This window comes from Lipophrys pholis (genome assembly GCF_963383615.2).
Source record: "Lipophrys pholis genome assembly, chromosome: 5".
Taxonomy (NCBI): Eukaryota; Metazoa; Chordata; class Actinopteri; order Blenniiformes; family Blenniidae; genus Lipophrys; species Lipophrys pholis.
The window spans coordinates 15,637,196-15,651,096 of record NC_137628.1 but is presented as its reverse complement, the minus strand read 5'-3'; the positions used below and the strand labels follow the sequence as shown (position 1 = coordinate 15,651,096).

General features: G+C 43.7%; 2 protein-coding genes across 3 annotated transcripts in view; both read right to left on the bottom strand.

Annotated features, from left to right (window-relative positions):
• Positions 1-2,349: 2,349 nt before the first annotated feature.
• LOC308109572 (toll-like receptor 2 type-2) lies at positions 2,350-6,177 on the bottom strand. The gene is made up of 2 exons (XM_080463226.1): positions 6,111-6,177; positions 2,350-5,370 (listed from the first exon to the last, which is right to left on the bottom strand). The coding sequence occupies exon 2, from the start codon at positions 5,350-5,352 to the stop codon at positions 2,974-2,976; it is 2,379 nt and encodes a 792-aa protein (XP_080319352.1). The 5' UTR covers positions 5,353-5,370; positions 6,111-6,177; the 3' UTR covers positions 2,350-2,973.
• A 1,990-nt stretch (positions 6,178-8,167) lies between these two features.
• The window catches only part of tmem131l (transmembrane 131 like), a 30,846-nt gene continuing 25,112 nt past the window's right edge, over positions 8,168-13,901 (bottom strand). The window contains exons 23-34 of one of the 2 annotated variants that reach the window (XM_080463306.1): positions 12,855-13,040; positions 12,603-12,752; positions 11,963-12,509; positions 11,767-11,879; positions 11,444-11,613; positions 11,158-11,364; positions 10,988-11,066; positions 10,690-10,796; positions 10,480-10,612; positions 9,862-9,932; positions 9,543-9,676; positions 8,168-8,755 (exon numbers count right to left, since the gene is read on the bottom strand). In XM_080463306.1, the coding sequence (XP_080319432.1) occupies positions 8,438-8,755; positions 9,543-9,676; positions 9,862-9,932; positions 10,480-10,612; positions 10,690-10,796; positions 10,988-11,066; positions 11,158-11,364; positions 11,444-11,613; positions 11,767-11,879; positions 11,963-12,509; positions 12,603-12,752; positions 12,855-13,040 (2,215 nt within the window). In that variant the 3' untranslated portion in view covers positions 8,168-8,437. The remainder of the gene's footprint in view (positions 8,756-9,542; positions 9,677-9,861; positions 9,933-10,479; positions 10,613-10,689; positions 10,797-10,987; positions 11,067-11,157; positions 11,365-11,443; positions 11,614-11,766; positions 11,880-11,962; positions 12,510-12,602; positions 12,753-12,854; positions 13,041-13,901) is intronic. The other variant, XM_080463307.1, reaches the window with a different exon arrangement.

Genomic DNA, 13,901 nt, shown 5'->3' with positions numbered 1-13,901 from the left:
GTTGGCATACAGCCCTGCAGAGAAAAGAGCGGAAATTAGAACCTTATGAGAAATGAGCGCGTTAATAAAAAAAATTTACCCCCCAAAAAAAACAAGTAGATGGAGAAGTTGAATTACCTAAAGTAGCACAAGAGGTCAGATTGGTATAAAAGGCGTCTCTGATGGTTGGAGCTCATGACTCTGGTCCAGCAGCAGTGTCACTGTATTTATACCTCGGAGCTCACCCGCCGAAGGAAGCAACTTCCACAGCAAATATTTGAGTGCCGGGCTGGTCAAACAAACTTTATTTACTATATCACTGGGTAACCAGGGAGGGGGTCTGGAGCTAATGGATCCCCTGCTAGGGGACGATGGAGAGCTGTTAAACACACACACACACACACACACACACACACACACACACACACACACACACACACACACACACACACACACACACACACACACACACACACACACACCATCGCTTTTTCCGTCACTGTTATCAGGCTAGTTAAAGGATAAAAGAGCATGAAATCGAATCACATGCCGTTTTGACTTCTAAGAGGGGAACACTCTGAACCCACATCAGCTCACCCTCACCCACATACAGCTCACCCTGGTCAGACCCACTCCCCTCACAACATGACGCACCCCGATGGTTTCTTTAATGGAAAGCATAAAGACACCAGAACAAAACTTAGTCACTTTGTTCAGAGTTGTCCGGCTGTCAGCTCTGCCCCCCGAGAGACAACAGATGAGACAGCAGGACAGGACAAAGTGCGCTCAGACAACAACTGGATGGGGGAGGAGGTACACGGCATGGTGTGTAACGGTGGAAATCTGCACAAACAAAGACAGCAAAGGCTCATATTCTGGACACATAAAGACAAAAAAAGAAAAAAAGTTGAATAATTAAAACTCAAATTTACCAAGAAAAGTTGAACATTTTGGAACATTTTTCATCTGCAGATTAATACACATTACAATTACCTGAACTTGGTATAGACATTGATAATTACATGATACACATTTCGAGATTTATTAGGTTTTTGCTTCTGGAACTAATAGGATTTAGTCTTTGCTTTTTTTATCCTTGTTGTTACATGATATCTGGTCACTTGGCAAAATATGCTGTTTTTCTTCTTTTTTTTCACCTTTACTTTACCAGGTAGGTCAATTTAGAACCCATTCTCATTCAAAAATGACACTCTGGCCAAGAGAAAAACATACATACATGAAACAGTAAGTGTCACACAACCTTAAGAAAATAAAGTAGTATTTACAGTGTTTATAGTGATATATGTTGAGACACAAATTGATAAAAGCTAAAACCAAGTGAGTGATCCTTCATTATTGGATGTATGGTATTTGTGAAAGACGAGAGCAGAATAAATGTAGGAAGTTTGAATGTCTGTTGCAGATGATTCCAGTCATTTGCAGCAGAAAACTGAACTGAGGAGTGACCGAAGGAGGAACCAGCTTTAGGTATGACAAGATGATGAACCTTTAGAATGGAGACTGAGATTTCTGGTATTTGAAGGATATTGAGAAGGGACTGTAGATATTGTAGAGTTTTTCAACAAGATTTCTGTCTATGAAATGAAACCAGTGAGCTTGTGTGAGTACATGAGAGTTTAACAGGCCTTAATTCTAATAATTCCCAACTTTAAATTTAAGTTAAAATATCAGAATGACTCCTGTTAAATTTATTTTAACCATACTTAGTTTCAACCAAAGTGGTATAATTTTCAAACCAACTCTGGGTTAGATATTTTTAAATGCATCCATGGACTGTATGCATTCTGTAGATTTGGAACATTTTAGTATCTGAAGAAAGAAAGTGAATTATTTTCAGCCTACATTGTGTTAATTGACTACAAAGATAGATTTGCTTTTAACTCTGTGTGTGTGTGTGTGTGTGTGTGTGTGTGTGTGTGTGTGTGTGTGTGTGTGTGTGTGTGTGTGTGTGTGTGTGTGTGTGTGTGTGTGTGTGTGTGTGTGTGTGTGTGTGTGTGTGTGTGTGTGTGTGTGTGTGTGTTATCAGCACTGCCTGACTCCCCTGGCCTGCCTGTCATCAGTATCCAGGCTTCTGTGTTGGTTTTACGACCAAAGATCAATAGAAACAATATGTCAGCTCTCAAGAGCCTGACAATGAATTACACACGCTTTTAGGCACACAAGCACATGGACACACACACACACACACACACACACACACACACACACACACACACACACACACACACACACACACACACACACACACACACACACACACACATAAAACAGTCAGATTTACATTCATCATTTCACATTTGAAATACGAGCAAAGATTAAAAGTGTCTTCGAGAAACCTTTTTATCTTTTGCTGTTTTGTGTTTATTGATATGAAAAACATAAATTCTCAAGAACACACATGAATATACTGTTACTTCATTTTCAATGAGTTATTTTTGAGAAGGTAAACAAACAACATATGTACAAACCAGCCATAACATTACAACCGCCTGGCTAATATTGGTCAAAAATTTGTAAAATTTTGCTGAAAACCAATTTTGGCCAGTCGATTTTTCCTTTCTTGGACCACTTTTGATTGAAACAACCACTCAGACCCAGTTTAGCCATCATAATTTGGGTCCTATTAAATATATTCAAATCCTCACACTTTTCATCGATTCCGCCATATGCAGATCAACTTTTTCGAAAAAATGTTCTCTTGCCGTCGAGACGATCTTGTCACTTGGCGCAATGATAAAGAGATATAAGTGGTCATAATTTCAAGGCTTATGAGGGAATATGCAGTACATTGACAGGACAGAAGAATAAGTTAGAAAGCTAAATTATGGTTTAATTTTAATAAGAAAAATATATTTCAATGTTATATATTTTGTAAAGATGTAAAAGATTATTAGAGATTCATGAAAATAAGGGGACACAGAAACACTGTCAAAACACCCGTAATTAAAATATATACATCTTTGAAGACCAGTCCTAAACATCCCTGTTGACAGTTTGAATCTCAAACCTTTCATGGACAGTTTCCTGTCTTCTAATTGCTGCTCTCAAACTCTTCCAGAAAGCAGTGATCTGACCGTCGTCGTGCGGCCACTCCAGGTACGTCCTGGAGTTCATGGTTCTCCGCAGCCTGCAGAACTTCTTGGGGATGGTTTTTGGGTTGATGGGCTCCAGCAGGATGAGCACCACCGTGTCGTCGTTCTGATCAAACAGCCTGAAATGGGAGTAGTCCAGTTCATATTTGCACCACTCGCTCCTCACAAAGTGTCGGGAGAGGATGAAGAGCGTCCTGTGGCTTTTCTCGATGGCGTCCATGATGTTGTCGAGGATCCATCCTCCGGGGAGGAAATCCCTCTTGTGCAGGCAGAGTCGGATCGGGGGATCGGACTGCTCGAGCTCCGGGACCAGATACATCTCCACCCAGCCGGAATCCATGTCGCTGTAGGACACAAAGGCGTCGTACTGCGGCGGCCCCTTCTTTAACCTGGGCTTTCTTTTGGCTCTCAGCCAGGCGCAGGTCATCCTGATGTACCACACGACACTTACCTTATAACACAAAGCTGCAGTGAGCAGACACACGGCCAGAAAGCCTGAGCTGAGGACAGTAAAAGCCACGACTTTGTGGCATTCGAACACTGACAGCCTCACATCCGCTACCGGCTGTCCTCGCTCCGCATCAGGGGAGTTACAGACGTAAGATTCTAACTCTGCTCCGACTGTCTCCCGATGATTCGCCGGGCCGCTCGTCATGAAAGCAACAAACTCACATGAACAGAAATATGGATTTTCACCCGCCTTCATTTTCTGCAGCCTCTCGTAAGCTTGTAGATCTTTGCCGCTGAATTCCTGTAAGTTGTTGTTCTGAATGGAGAGAAATGAGAGGCGAGGATACAGACCTCCCTCAGGCAGCTTTCTGATCTGGTTTCCAGAGATGTCTAAGTGTGTGAGGAACGGTAATTCGACGTAGAACTCAGTCAGCCGATTATTCGATACGTCGAGAACACGCAAACTCTGCGGCAGACATCGAGTCGCCTTTTTTAGATGAGAAGAAGAGAGGTTGAGGAAGTGGAGACTCTCTGGCCAGTGACAAGTCTCGGGCATGTCTTTGAACCTGTTTCCACTCATGTCGAGGTTTTGAAGCTTCAGTAGTTTAGTGAAGAGCTGGCTGTTGATGGAATGCAGGTAATTTCTGCTGATGTTGATGGTTTGCAGATCCAGCAGGTTGCCGCTGCCGTCACACATCATTTCACTCAGAGTGAGATCGCTGAATATGTTGCCGCTGACGTCTAAAATCTGCAGCTTCTTGAAAGTGGTGGAGGTTGCACACGGGATCGCAAACCACCTGGAGTTCAGCAGGGACACCCTGCGTACTGTTTTCATTAGACCCGTCAGGAGAATTAGTGCCGGGAAGTTGTAGAAATTGCTGACTTCGATGTTTTTAAACGAGAGGACCTCCAACCTGGGCATGTGAAGTCGTGACAAAAAGACAGGCTCATAATTCAGGAGAATCTGTCCACTGTCAATAGTAAGCCATGTTAGATTAGAGCGTGACAGTAAATCCAAAGTCTGGACAACAGCTGCGAGTGAGATGTTAACATTTCTCAGAATGATACTCGTAGCGCCGAGGTTGGCGACGACTCTGAATAGAGACACGTGGTCTTTCTTCCGGAAGAGCATGTCTGTGAAGGTCAGCGTCGTGTTTGGATACACGACATCTGACAGTACGGCTTCTACAAGTAGTGGGTTTCTCACAAACACGCCGCTGAGGTCGAGTATCACGTGACTGATGGGTCCAGTTTCCTTCAGACTTCCATCTTCATACTCCTGCAGATTCTTCCCATCGAGAAACAGCTCGTAGACATCAGAGAGGCCTGAGAAGTCTCCTCTCTTTACGGACCGGAGAAAAACTCCCCCCACATGTAAAATCCTCAACCTCTTCAGTGTTTGAAAGAGATTTCCTCCACCCAGAGTTGTGTATTTGTTCCCTAAAAGGTTCAGGTACTGAAGAGAACAAAGCTTCCGAAGCCAACGAGGAGACAACGTCTGCAGATTGTTGTGGGACAGGTCCAGTCTCTCTAAATGACTCAGGGGGACGAGCGCGTCTTCCTGGATGGTTTGGATTTCATTGTTGTTCATGAGCAAAACTCTTAAACTGGCATACGCCGGAAAGTCCCGTTTCAGTATTTGCTTGATTCGGTTGAAGGAGAGATCGAGGTCGGAGATGAGCTGCGGGGGGGCCGCGGGGACCCTCGTCAGGTTTAGTCTGGAGCAGCTACATGTTCGTTCACAGCGGGGACACCGCGAGGGGACGAGTGAGAAGCTCTGAGCGACGAGCAGGAACACAACAAGCTTCATTACTCTTGTCTCGAGTGTCTGAAACATTAAGAAAGAAGAGAAAACCATCTGTCACTCCTGCTGATTATGATGCAAAGTGAATGGAAGTGTCTGTCCAGATTAGAGAGTAGGTAATATATGTAGTTAATGCCTTTATACTTTACCAATCTTAGTTGTGTTAAACTATCACAATTCAAATAGTCATTATGAGGCAAAAGATATGAATACAAAAAAATCTGACAAATCACATGATCAATCACAAAAAGATGGAAGTTGATTATTATGGTGATAAAAATGCTGCCTGGCTTCCTTTTTTTAAAAAAAAAAGAGGAATAACTATAGCTCAGAGGAAGAGCAAAGAGCAAAACATACTGGGAAATACAACTGAGACTATAAAGCAGTAATCACAATGTGAGGATTTTAGATTAAAATCAACCATGTGTGGTTTTATTTTTCGCACTTCTGCTTATATTGGTGAGAGGAAAGAGAACAAAAAGGCCAACAGATGTAGATTATAGGATTATGTAATACCCCCGGGATGCACAACATGCCATGCAAAAAATCAGACGTGTTCAAGATAAAAGGTTGGAATTGTACAAGTTTGACCAAGTGTCAGTAATGCTTGACCAATATGGTATCCATGGTGTTTGCCCACTAAAAAGGTGATGCTCACCTGTCAGGCGATCAGAGGACAAACTGGCTCTGTTCATTACATGCATCTTTCTGCAGCAGTCTCCATGACGAAACAAACACATAACACAAATATAAAACGTAAATACCTGACCGAGCCTCTGGGTCTTGTTCACAGGTGAAATGTTTCTCCTTGCATGCAGTCCAGCACAAAGGTGAACTAACTTCTCATCTCGTTTATTTGTCCACAGTAGGAAGTAGAGACAGAGAGAGAGAGAGAGAGAGAGCAGTTAAAACACAGAAACAACAGGAAGTTTACTGGTAAACCAAGTTTACTGGTAAACCAAAAGATCAACTAGCAGACTCAAAACTGTAAGATTATACTGGTAAATCCACAATGATGAGTTATGATGTGGGTGTGCACGTCTGAATATGTGAACACTACCTCAAAGGAAAGGTTCTATAACGGTACCTATTAATTTTCAAGCTTTAATTTTGTTATTAAGCTGAATTGTTCAAGTGAGAATCAGAGTCTACCCTGCACTCAGCTTCAATCATTTCCAGCCATGGAGAAAAATGGAGAGAAGGAAGTTGGACAGACTTCTGAACTGTTAGTCTTTTGCCACCTCGGCTGAGCCCGTCACATGTGAACAAGTCAAAAGGTTCTGTGTCGATTCCCACAAATACTATACCATCATCATTTTGTGTCTGTGTCGCAGCTCAGTGAAACTGAGAACGTGGCCGCGTGTAGGTGACCTCAGTGTGTTCTGACCAGATCGAGGTGGAGTCACTGGTGCTGCTCCGTGCGTGTTAGTGGGAACGCGTCTGTTTTTAAAATGTCTCATGGCGTAGGAGCCGACACCAGCCGACTGTGGGAAAACAGCGTCCAAAACAATTACACCAACTGGAATCCTTGAAGAAAACTCACTGGAAGAACATGCAAACTCTACACATGAAGGCCCGAGTTTGATCTGGGAACGTGAGGGAGAGAATGAACCCACACAGCGTGAACACATCCTACATGTGGACTATTGACTTGATGTGAACATTACATAGGACGCCATTTGTATCGTGAGATCATTTGCCGTTAAGTTATTCAAAATACCCTTTATGATATCAGTCATGTCCGCTCAGGAAGAGGCACTGCAGTGTTTTTCTTTCTTCTTTGGTTTTCACATCAGACGAAGGGGATGAAAGGGTGAAGGTGAGGTTATCTGATCAGACTGGACTGTATAGTCAGGACAAAGGCTCTGTGGAATGTGAAGCCTACATACGATATCTGAAGGAGGGAAGAAATGACAAGGAAAAGATGATAGAGGGAAAGAGTGAAGAGGATGTTAAATGTTTTTCGCTCTTGTATTTTAACGTTTTAAATTGTGTGGTGTTTTTTTTTTTTGATTGATTCTGCTCGTGTTGTATATGAAGGACTTTCCATCTTTGTATTAAGAAGTGTGAGTTACAGTTTTCATGAATAAAAAGTTAAATCATACGGAAGTACTCAATTGGAAGAGATGTTGGCATTTACAAAGATTGCCTGGTCAGTTTGTGGCGGCATGAAAGGAGAACAATTATTATTTAAATAATGAAAAGAAATAATCTTAAATCCCACTGTTTTGGGATTTGGACATTTTTATAAACATACTGAAGTCCAAGATAAACCAGTCCAAGTCAAATGCACACATACATAGCGCCCTACCTCCTTTTGTTTTTCTTTCTATTAATATATCTCGGACATATGGAGAGGACACACTGAGAAATTGAACCTTATGATTAAAATTGGGTCCATCTACCAAATAAGATTTGGAAAAAGGTCAGTGACTCTAAATTGACCGAACTTGCCGGTAGTCGTGCGATCGGGAGGTAAATTGAATGAAATAGGACTGGCTTATTAAAATCAGGAGAGTTTGGATTTTCCTGAAGGTCAAACATCATCATTAATACAATGCAGTAGTGTCGTATGTTTCTCCATGGGCGTGGTGTGATGGGCTCTGGTTATGAACTTTACATCTGGAGGGGAGGACGTGGACGTTGATTCAGGTTTCATCCAGAGAAAATTAATTTTCAGTGAAGTGTGTTTCCCATCTGGAGGCGATAAAACAATCCAATGAGGCTCTAATGAAAACATTACAGAGGAAAATTAGGCAAATGAAAGAGGAAACTTAAAAGCGTTTTGGATTAAAAGAAAAAGAAAAAAAAAGGACTCAATCAAGTACAAAACCTTCTTTTTTTTTAATTTTCTATGTTCAAAACTGCAAAACACCTAGAAAAATATACAACAAATGCTTAACCTGTCACGACATTTAACATCTGAAAATGGGAACATAAAAGAAAAGAAATATTCACATTTTCCCCATAAATGGTAAAAGAACATTCATTTTTATTTCCTTTCTTTTACATATCAATGTTTATATGTTTGCAGTTATTGGTAGGTCTGCCATTTTGTTTGAATTTTTTTTATTTATTTTAGTTTTAAACTTCAAACGTCTCCGCAGTAGCCGGAGTCGTTGGAAAGCTGCGAGTTGGAGCTGCGGTTGGAGGAAGAGTTCCATATGTCCAGGTTCATATGCGGGCCGAACGGGTTGAAGCTGGAGTACTGGATGGGTGCGCAGGTCCTGTCCGCCTCCCGGGTGAAGGGGGAGTGAGGGGGGGTGACGGGGGTGATGGGGGTGACGGGGGACATGGGGGCCGAGCGCTCTGGCTGGAAGTGGCTCTGGTAGGGCTCGCTCTGCGGCGTCCAGATGGATCCGAACAGGCTGGACATGGGCGAGAGGCTGCGGGTCCCCGAGAAGTATGGCTGTGGAGCAGCAGCGGAGGAGAAACACCAGCTCATGAACACAAGCGACATGAAGGCAGCGTTTTTATTTTCTGATGTTGGCTGCGTGTATGACTTTGCCCAATAACAATAGTGAAATCAGAGCAAAAAGCGGAAGGAGGGAACCAGAGGAGAAGTCAGGCGGTCGGTTCTGGCTGTTCCTCATTTTTGCTCATGAACACAAAGCGGCTCGTTGAAACCACAAAAACTAACTAGTAAGCAGGGCCGCGTGTATCTAGAAATAAAATCTAATTCAATAACGCAGAGGTTATTACCACTATCTGCGCTCAAGGACAAAATACATTTTTTTGAAATGTGAATGTCAGAGATTCGATCAGATGGTGTGATCAATATAACACGATATGCTCTGCCAGGGAATGGCAGTTATCTAAATGATGAAAGTTCAGAGTGACCCACAATATTCCCCAATACCCTGATCTGTTTATGTGTTTTAAATATGTGCATGTGTAAATAGCAATGGTAGACGAGAAGTGACGCCGTGATGAATAAAAATATCTACAAGAGTTAAAAATGTAATAAAATATATCTAAATTGTTTCTATGACACTTTATGAATGCAACCTAATTTTCTTTGTATAGCATTTTGTTTTAAGATGTTTTTTCTTCATTTCAGAGAATTGACCTGTTTTGCGGCCCCAGACAAATTTCATTTGGTGGGAAATGGTAAAACTGCCTCTTTTGGTCATGAAGGTTTGCGACCCCTGCTCTAGTTGTATGGCGTTCAGGAGTTTACTTGCGGCTGTGTTTACCTTGCTGCCCACGCAGGCTGCCGTGTCCCAGGTGGAGGGAGATTCCTGAGGCTGCTCCTCACACCAGCTGCTCTGACTACCGTGCACACCGTGACCCTCCTGGCTGGGAAAACCACTCGGGAACGTTCTGTTACCTGCAACATGATCGAACTGTCAGGAGACTTTTCACGCGTTGAATTTTTATCAGAAGTTTTAGCTCATTCAAAATTTGTAAACTATTTATTTTCCATAAGATTAACAAATCATTTCATGCTTTTTTTTTTTTTAAATACATATATTGTTTGATCCTTCTGAGAATTCATGTTGTATTTCATAGTACCTATGTAGTTGCCTTCCTCACAGTAGGTGTAGCGATTATTGCAGTGGCTGTTGGCACTATTCCATGTAAACCTGCAGGAGAGAAGGAAACACATTTAAATTCATGCAACATGAGTACAATATACATGTGGCTGCCAGCTCTGAACAGAAATGCTGAGATTACACCAATGATGCTGGCTACACAAACCAGGAGATGTTTTAACTTGAGGAAGTATCCTGTCAAGAAGCTACTTCGTAGTTCTCTCTCCCAGGGTGACCACAGTACTTTGTGATTTGATCCCAGAGATTCGAGTGAAAAGCTCTAACCTCTAAACCACCACTGCCCCAAAACTATTGGTGATCAAAAATATATTCTAGTTCAATATTTGTGTACACTTCTCGCATCCCTTGAAGGAAATGACAGAGAGCTTTCATTCTCTATCACCTGCCTGTGTTAACCACTACGGGGGCAGAAAATCTCACATAAGCTTCTGTTGTGGGTGAAGACCAGCAACCTGAGCTTCAGAGCATTTCTGTGGTGCATGTTTCCATATTTAGTTCCCTTATTGAGTCTTATTTTTTAATACGGAGTAAACTAAATGAGCATAAAGCTTTAAAAAAGGCGCATTGTAACACCTACCCATTATAAGGCCCGGCCGGGGCTGGTTGAGGTATGTAGGGCAAAGCTTCGGTGGCGTTGTATCTGAACTCATTGGTGAGAGGGATGGATGGAGCCGACCACGTCTCTTCAGGCACATACTGACCCGTCAGGTCTTGGAGAGCACAGAACATGTACGTTAGAAATCTGCGGTAATGCTCAGGCCTTCAGACTTTGTGTTTCTGTCATTACCCATGTTCCTGTCCATTCCTGCAGCAACAGCAGCAAAACTGGGGTTGAAGCTGGAAGCTGCGGGGTCGGGGCTTTGGCACAAGTCTTTGTGGTACAAGCTGTTCATGCTAACATGAGGAAAGAGAAAGATGCCATTTACATAAAGAAACACTAAAACAGCAAATTGAAGATTACATTACAATGTTGATAAAGTCTTTCATGTCAACAAAATAACTATTTTATTAAGATGGTTTAAAATCACACCAATACCATCATCCCAGTGAGTCGTCTCTGGGACCGTTTGTTTGGTTTTTTGTACCTTACAGCCTTGTAGTTTGTATTCACGGCCTGGTAGCAGTCTCTCTCTGCTGGGTAGACGCTGTACTGCATGGAGTCCCCTGGAAAACAAACAAACCCAGAGTCAAAACACGGCAACTCTCAGTTCTGATCAAGGAGAAATCAATTTACTTTGTGTGCAGGACGCCATACTTTTTCTGGATGAGGTAGTGTAGGCATGCATTCGAGCACTGGGGTCCTTGTCTCCCTCCATGCTGCTGGCACTGCTCCAGCTGCCCCAGCTCCCCCTGCTGGCCCTCACGCTCCCTGACGAGCTGCCTGAGTCGGAGCCCGACTCGCACAGTCCGCCAACACGCCGCTCTGTGGCGCACTTTCTACGAGTGCGAGCTGAGCACACACCTGCCAGAAGTCAAACCAGATCAGATCAGATCAGATCAGATCAGACACTTAATGAAGTCTGCGTTGGGGGCGTCCTCACCGTTCTGTTTGAGAGGGCTCTCGGCACTCTGTCCAGGTTTTAGTGCCTCTGATTTGGAGCTGTTGCAACAGCGGTTCCTGTTGCGGGTCCCACTTAAATTGCGGTCTCCTGTTTTACAATCAGGTTCTTTGTCCCTCTCTGGCATGACGAGCACATTGTGCTCAGGAGCACTGAGGTAGTAATCAGAGAAAGCAAGACACCATGTTATCTTTTCATTCCATCTTTGAAGCTCCACCGTTTGCTTTCTCGGCACTAATGAGAAAATAGAAAATCATCTCTCTATAAAACATCAGAATGTAAAAATCAAGCAGTCTGTTAATTACCTGGAGACATTTTCTGACTTCCTGCGACTCCTCTTTCCCTTATTGTTCCCTGCTGCGGTGCCAGTGTCTGTGGTCTGTGCTTTCTTTTTCTGGCCTTTGCCGTCTTCTCTGACCTGAGTTGGTACAAAACAAACAGACGTGAGAAGATGTGACTGAAAAAGCACAGCTGCATCATCACATGCAGTCCTTTCATCACCTCCAGTTCAGACGAGTCCCTTTTCTCTGGAGCCATCTTCTCGGCGTAGTGCTCGGTGCAGCTCTTGCCAACAGGATTGCACACCAACAGGCCTGGTCGCGGTCCTGGACCCAGTGTGACATTGTCTGGGAACCCAGCAGGCATTTCCACGGGAAACATAACAGCTACTGGCGCTCTGTCCTCTATAGCGTTGTGGACGTCTTCTATTAACTCTGTGGAAGTCTTTTTATCCATCTCGCTGATGAACGCTGGCTGGTTGTTGTTGAAGATGTCGGAGTCCAGGGTGAGTGGAGCCTCCGGTGTCAGGTCTTCAACCTCTTCGTCCATCGCCACAGTGGCCGCTGTAGAGGAGTTTGGCTTGTATTTGGTGTAATAAAGTGAAACTTTGTGTTTCTTCGGTTGCTGGGACGGCGTGGTTGAAGAGCCTTTCTTTGTCGATTGAGGACGAGGGGCGGGGCTGTTGGCCAAGGCTGGAGAGCCTCGCCCCTTGCCTTTGTCAGATGTGTGACAGGTGTCCACGTAGGTCTTACAGCTGCCCTTAGTTTTACTGCACAACACAAACAAGACAATTTCAGGAATATTAAAACCCGACTTTCAACGTCATACATCTGTGGTCACTGTTTTTAAACTACTGACACACCTCACTCCATTGGGAGTAACGTTATTGACCGAGCCGTTTTCCCGGGACAGGACAGAGTTGTGGTTGCTCCTGATGCTGGGCGAGGAGAATTCACTCAGAATATACTGTGCTTGATGAAAAGCCATCAGACACACACCGAACAAGGAGAAACTGTAAGACAAACAGATACAAGTATGATGAGGGGATGATCTGACAATCTGTGCACACTCGCCTGATTCATCTCTCCAGCTTTCTGGAATTGTAGCTACTAACCATGTAAAGACCAGCGTGACCACCCAGAAAGTCTCCTCCCAGCTGGGGCCGGGAACCACCTGAGCACAGAGCGGCAGCATGTGGTGTGGCAGCGTCACGTTGAGGGTGAAAGGGAAAGAGGTGCCACGTGAAGTCACTAGGGTGAGATCCCGAATCACCCATGATGAGGTGAAGTCTGGAGTGAACCTGAGCACATAAACAAGCAAAGAACCAGAAAACAGTTAAAAAAGTAAAAAAAAAAAGTGGGCTGAGCCAATTCTTGAGTTTCCAATATAGTACACAGCGAGCTTTCAAAGGGGGCTTTTCCACCGCCAAAGCCCCGGCCAATCAGGGGCTACACCGGTGCTAAGCTGGCCCCACAATGTTGCTGGGCAAGAGCGAGGCCTGACATGTCATCAGCTGGGGGCGGAGTTATCGCAACCTACGAGGCGGAAGAGATTCTTAACTGGCATTCTGAAATTTACAGTGAACACGGACCCCCGGAGTGGTTATAGACAAAAAAATTGAAATAACGCGTCGGAACGATATAATAAGTCGCTCCCTCAAGTTAATAATAGGAGGGAACGAGGTAATTTAATCCGCGATCGCGGAGTCGCGGCTCTCGAGAGTGCTGCTGTAGTGTTCCTGCTCTGCTCTGCGCTGTCAGTCAGCTGCCTCAGATATATAATTTAGAAGCAGTTTTCCATTGTCATTTTTTTCACGCTTTTCATGGTAACATCATCGTAACCAACTTCACTTCCATGTCTTGTATCGCGTTATGAGCGCAGGCCGAGTTCTGCATGAGGCTGCGTTGCGCTCCACTACGAGACGCCCCAATATTATTTTCTACTGACTGAACTTCCTTATAATGACTTTTGGTTCATCTGCAACTACAAAACAAACTACATACTACTGTAAATGAAAGCTTCGATTTTTTGAGCCATAAAATTAGCCTTTTAATGGCTTCATGTGAAAGAGATCTTTAATCAGTGTGTGTTTACGTAGGTTGCCATTGAAAACGGCTTTAGAGCTGCGTTCCATCATTCTACACCTCCATTCCTCTCCCAT

What these genes read in the sequence shown, in the direction of transcription:
- LOC308109572 (XM_080463226.1), bottom strand. Translation starts at nt 5,352, where the DNA reads ATGAAGCTTGTTGTGTTCCTGCTCGTCGCTCAGAGCTTCTCACTCGTC.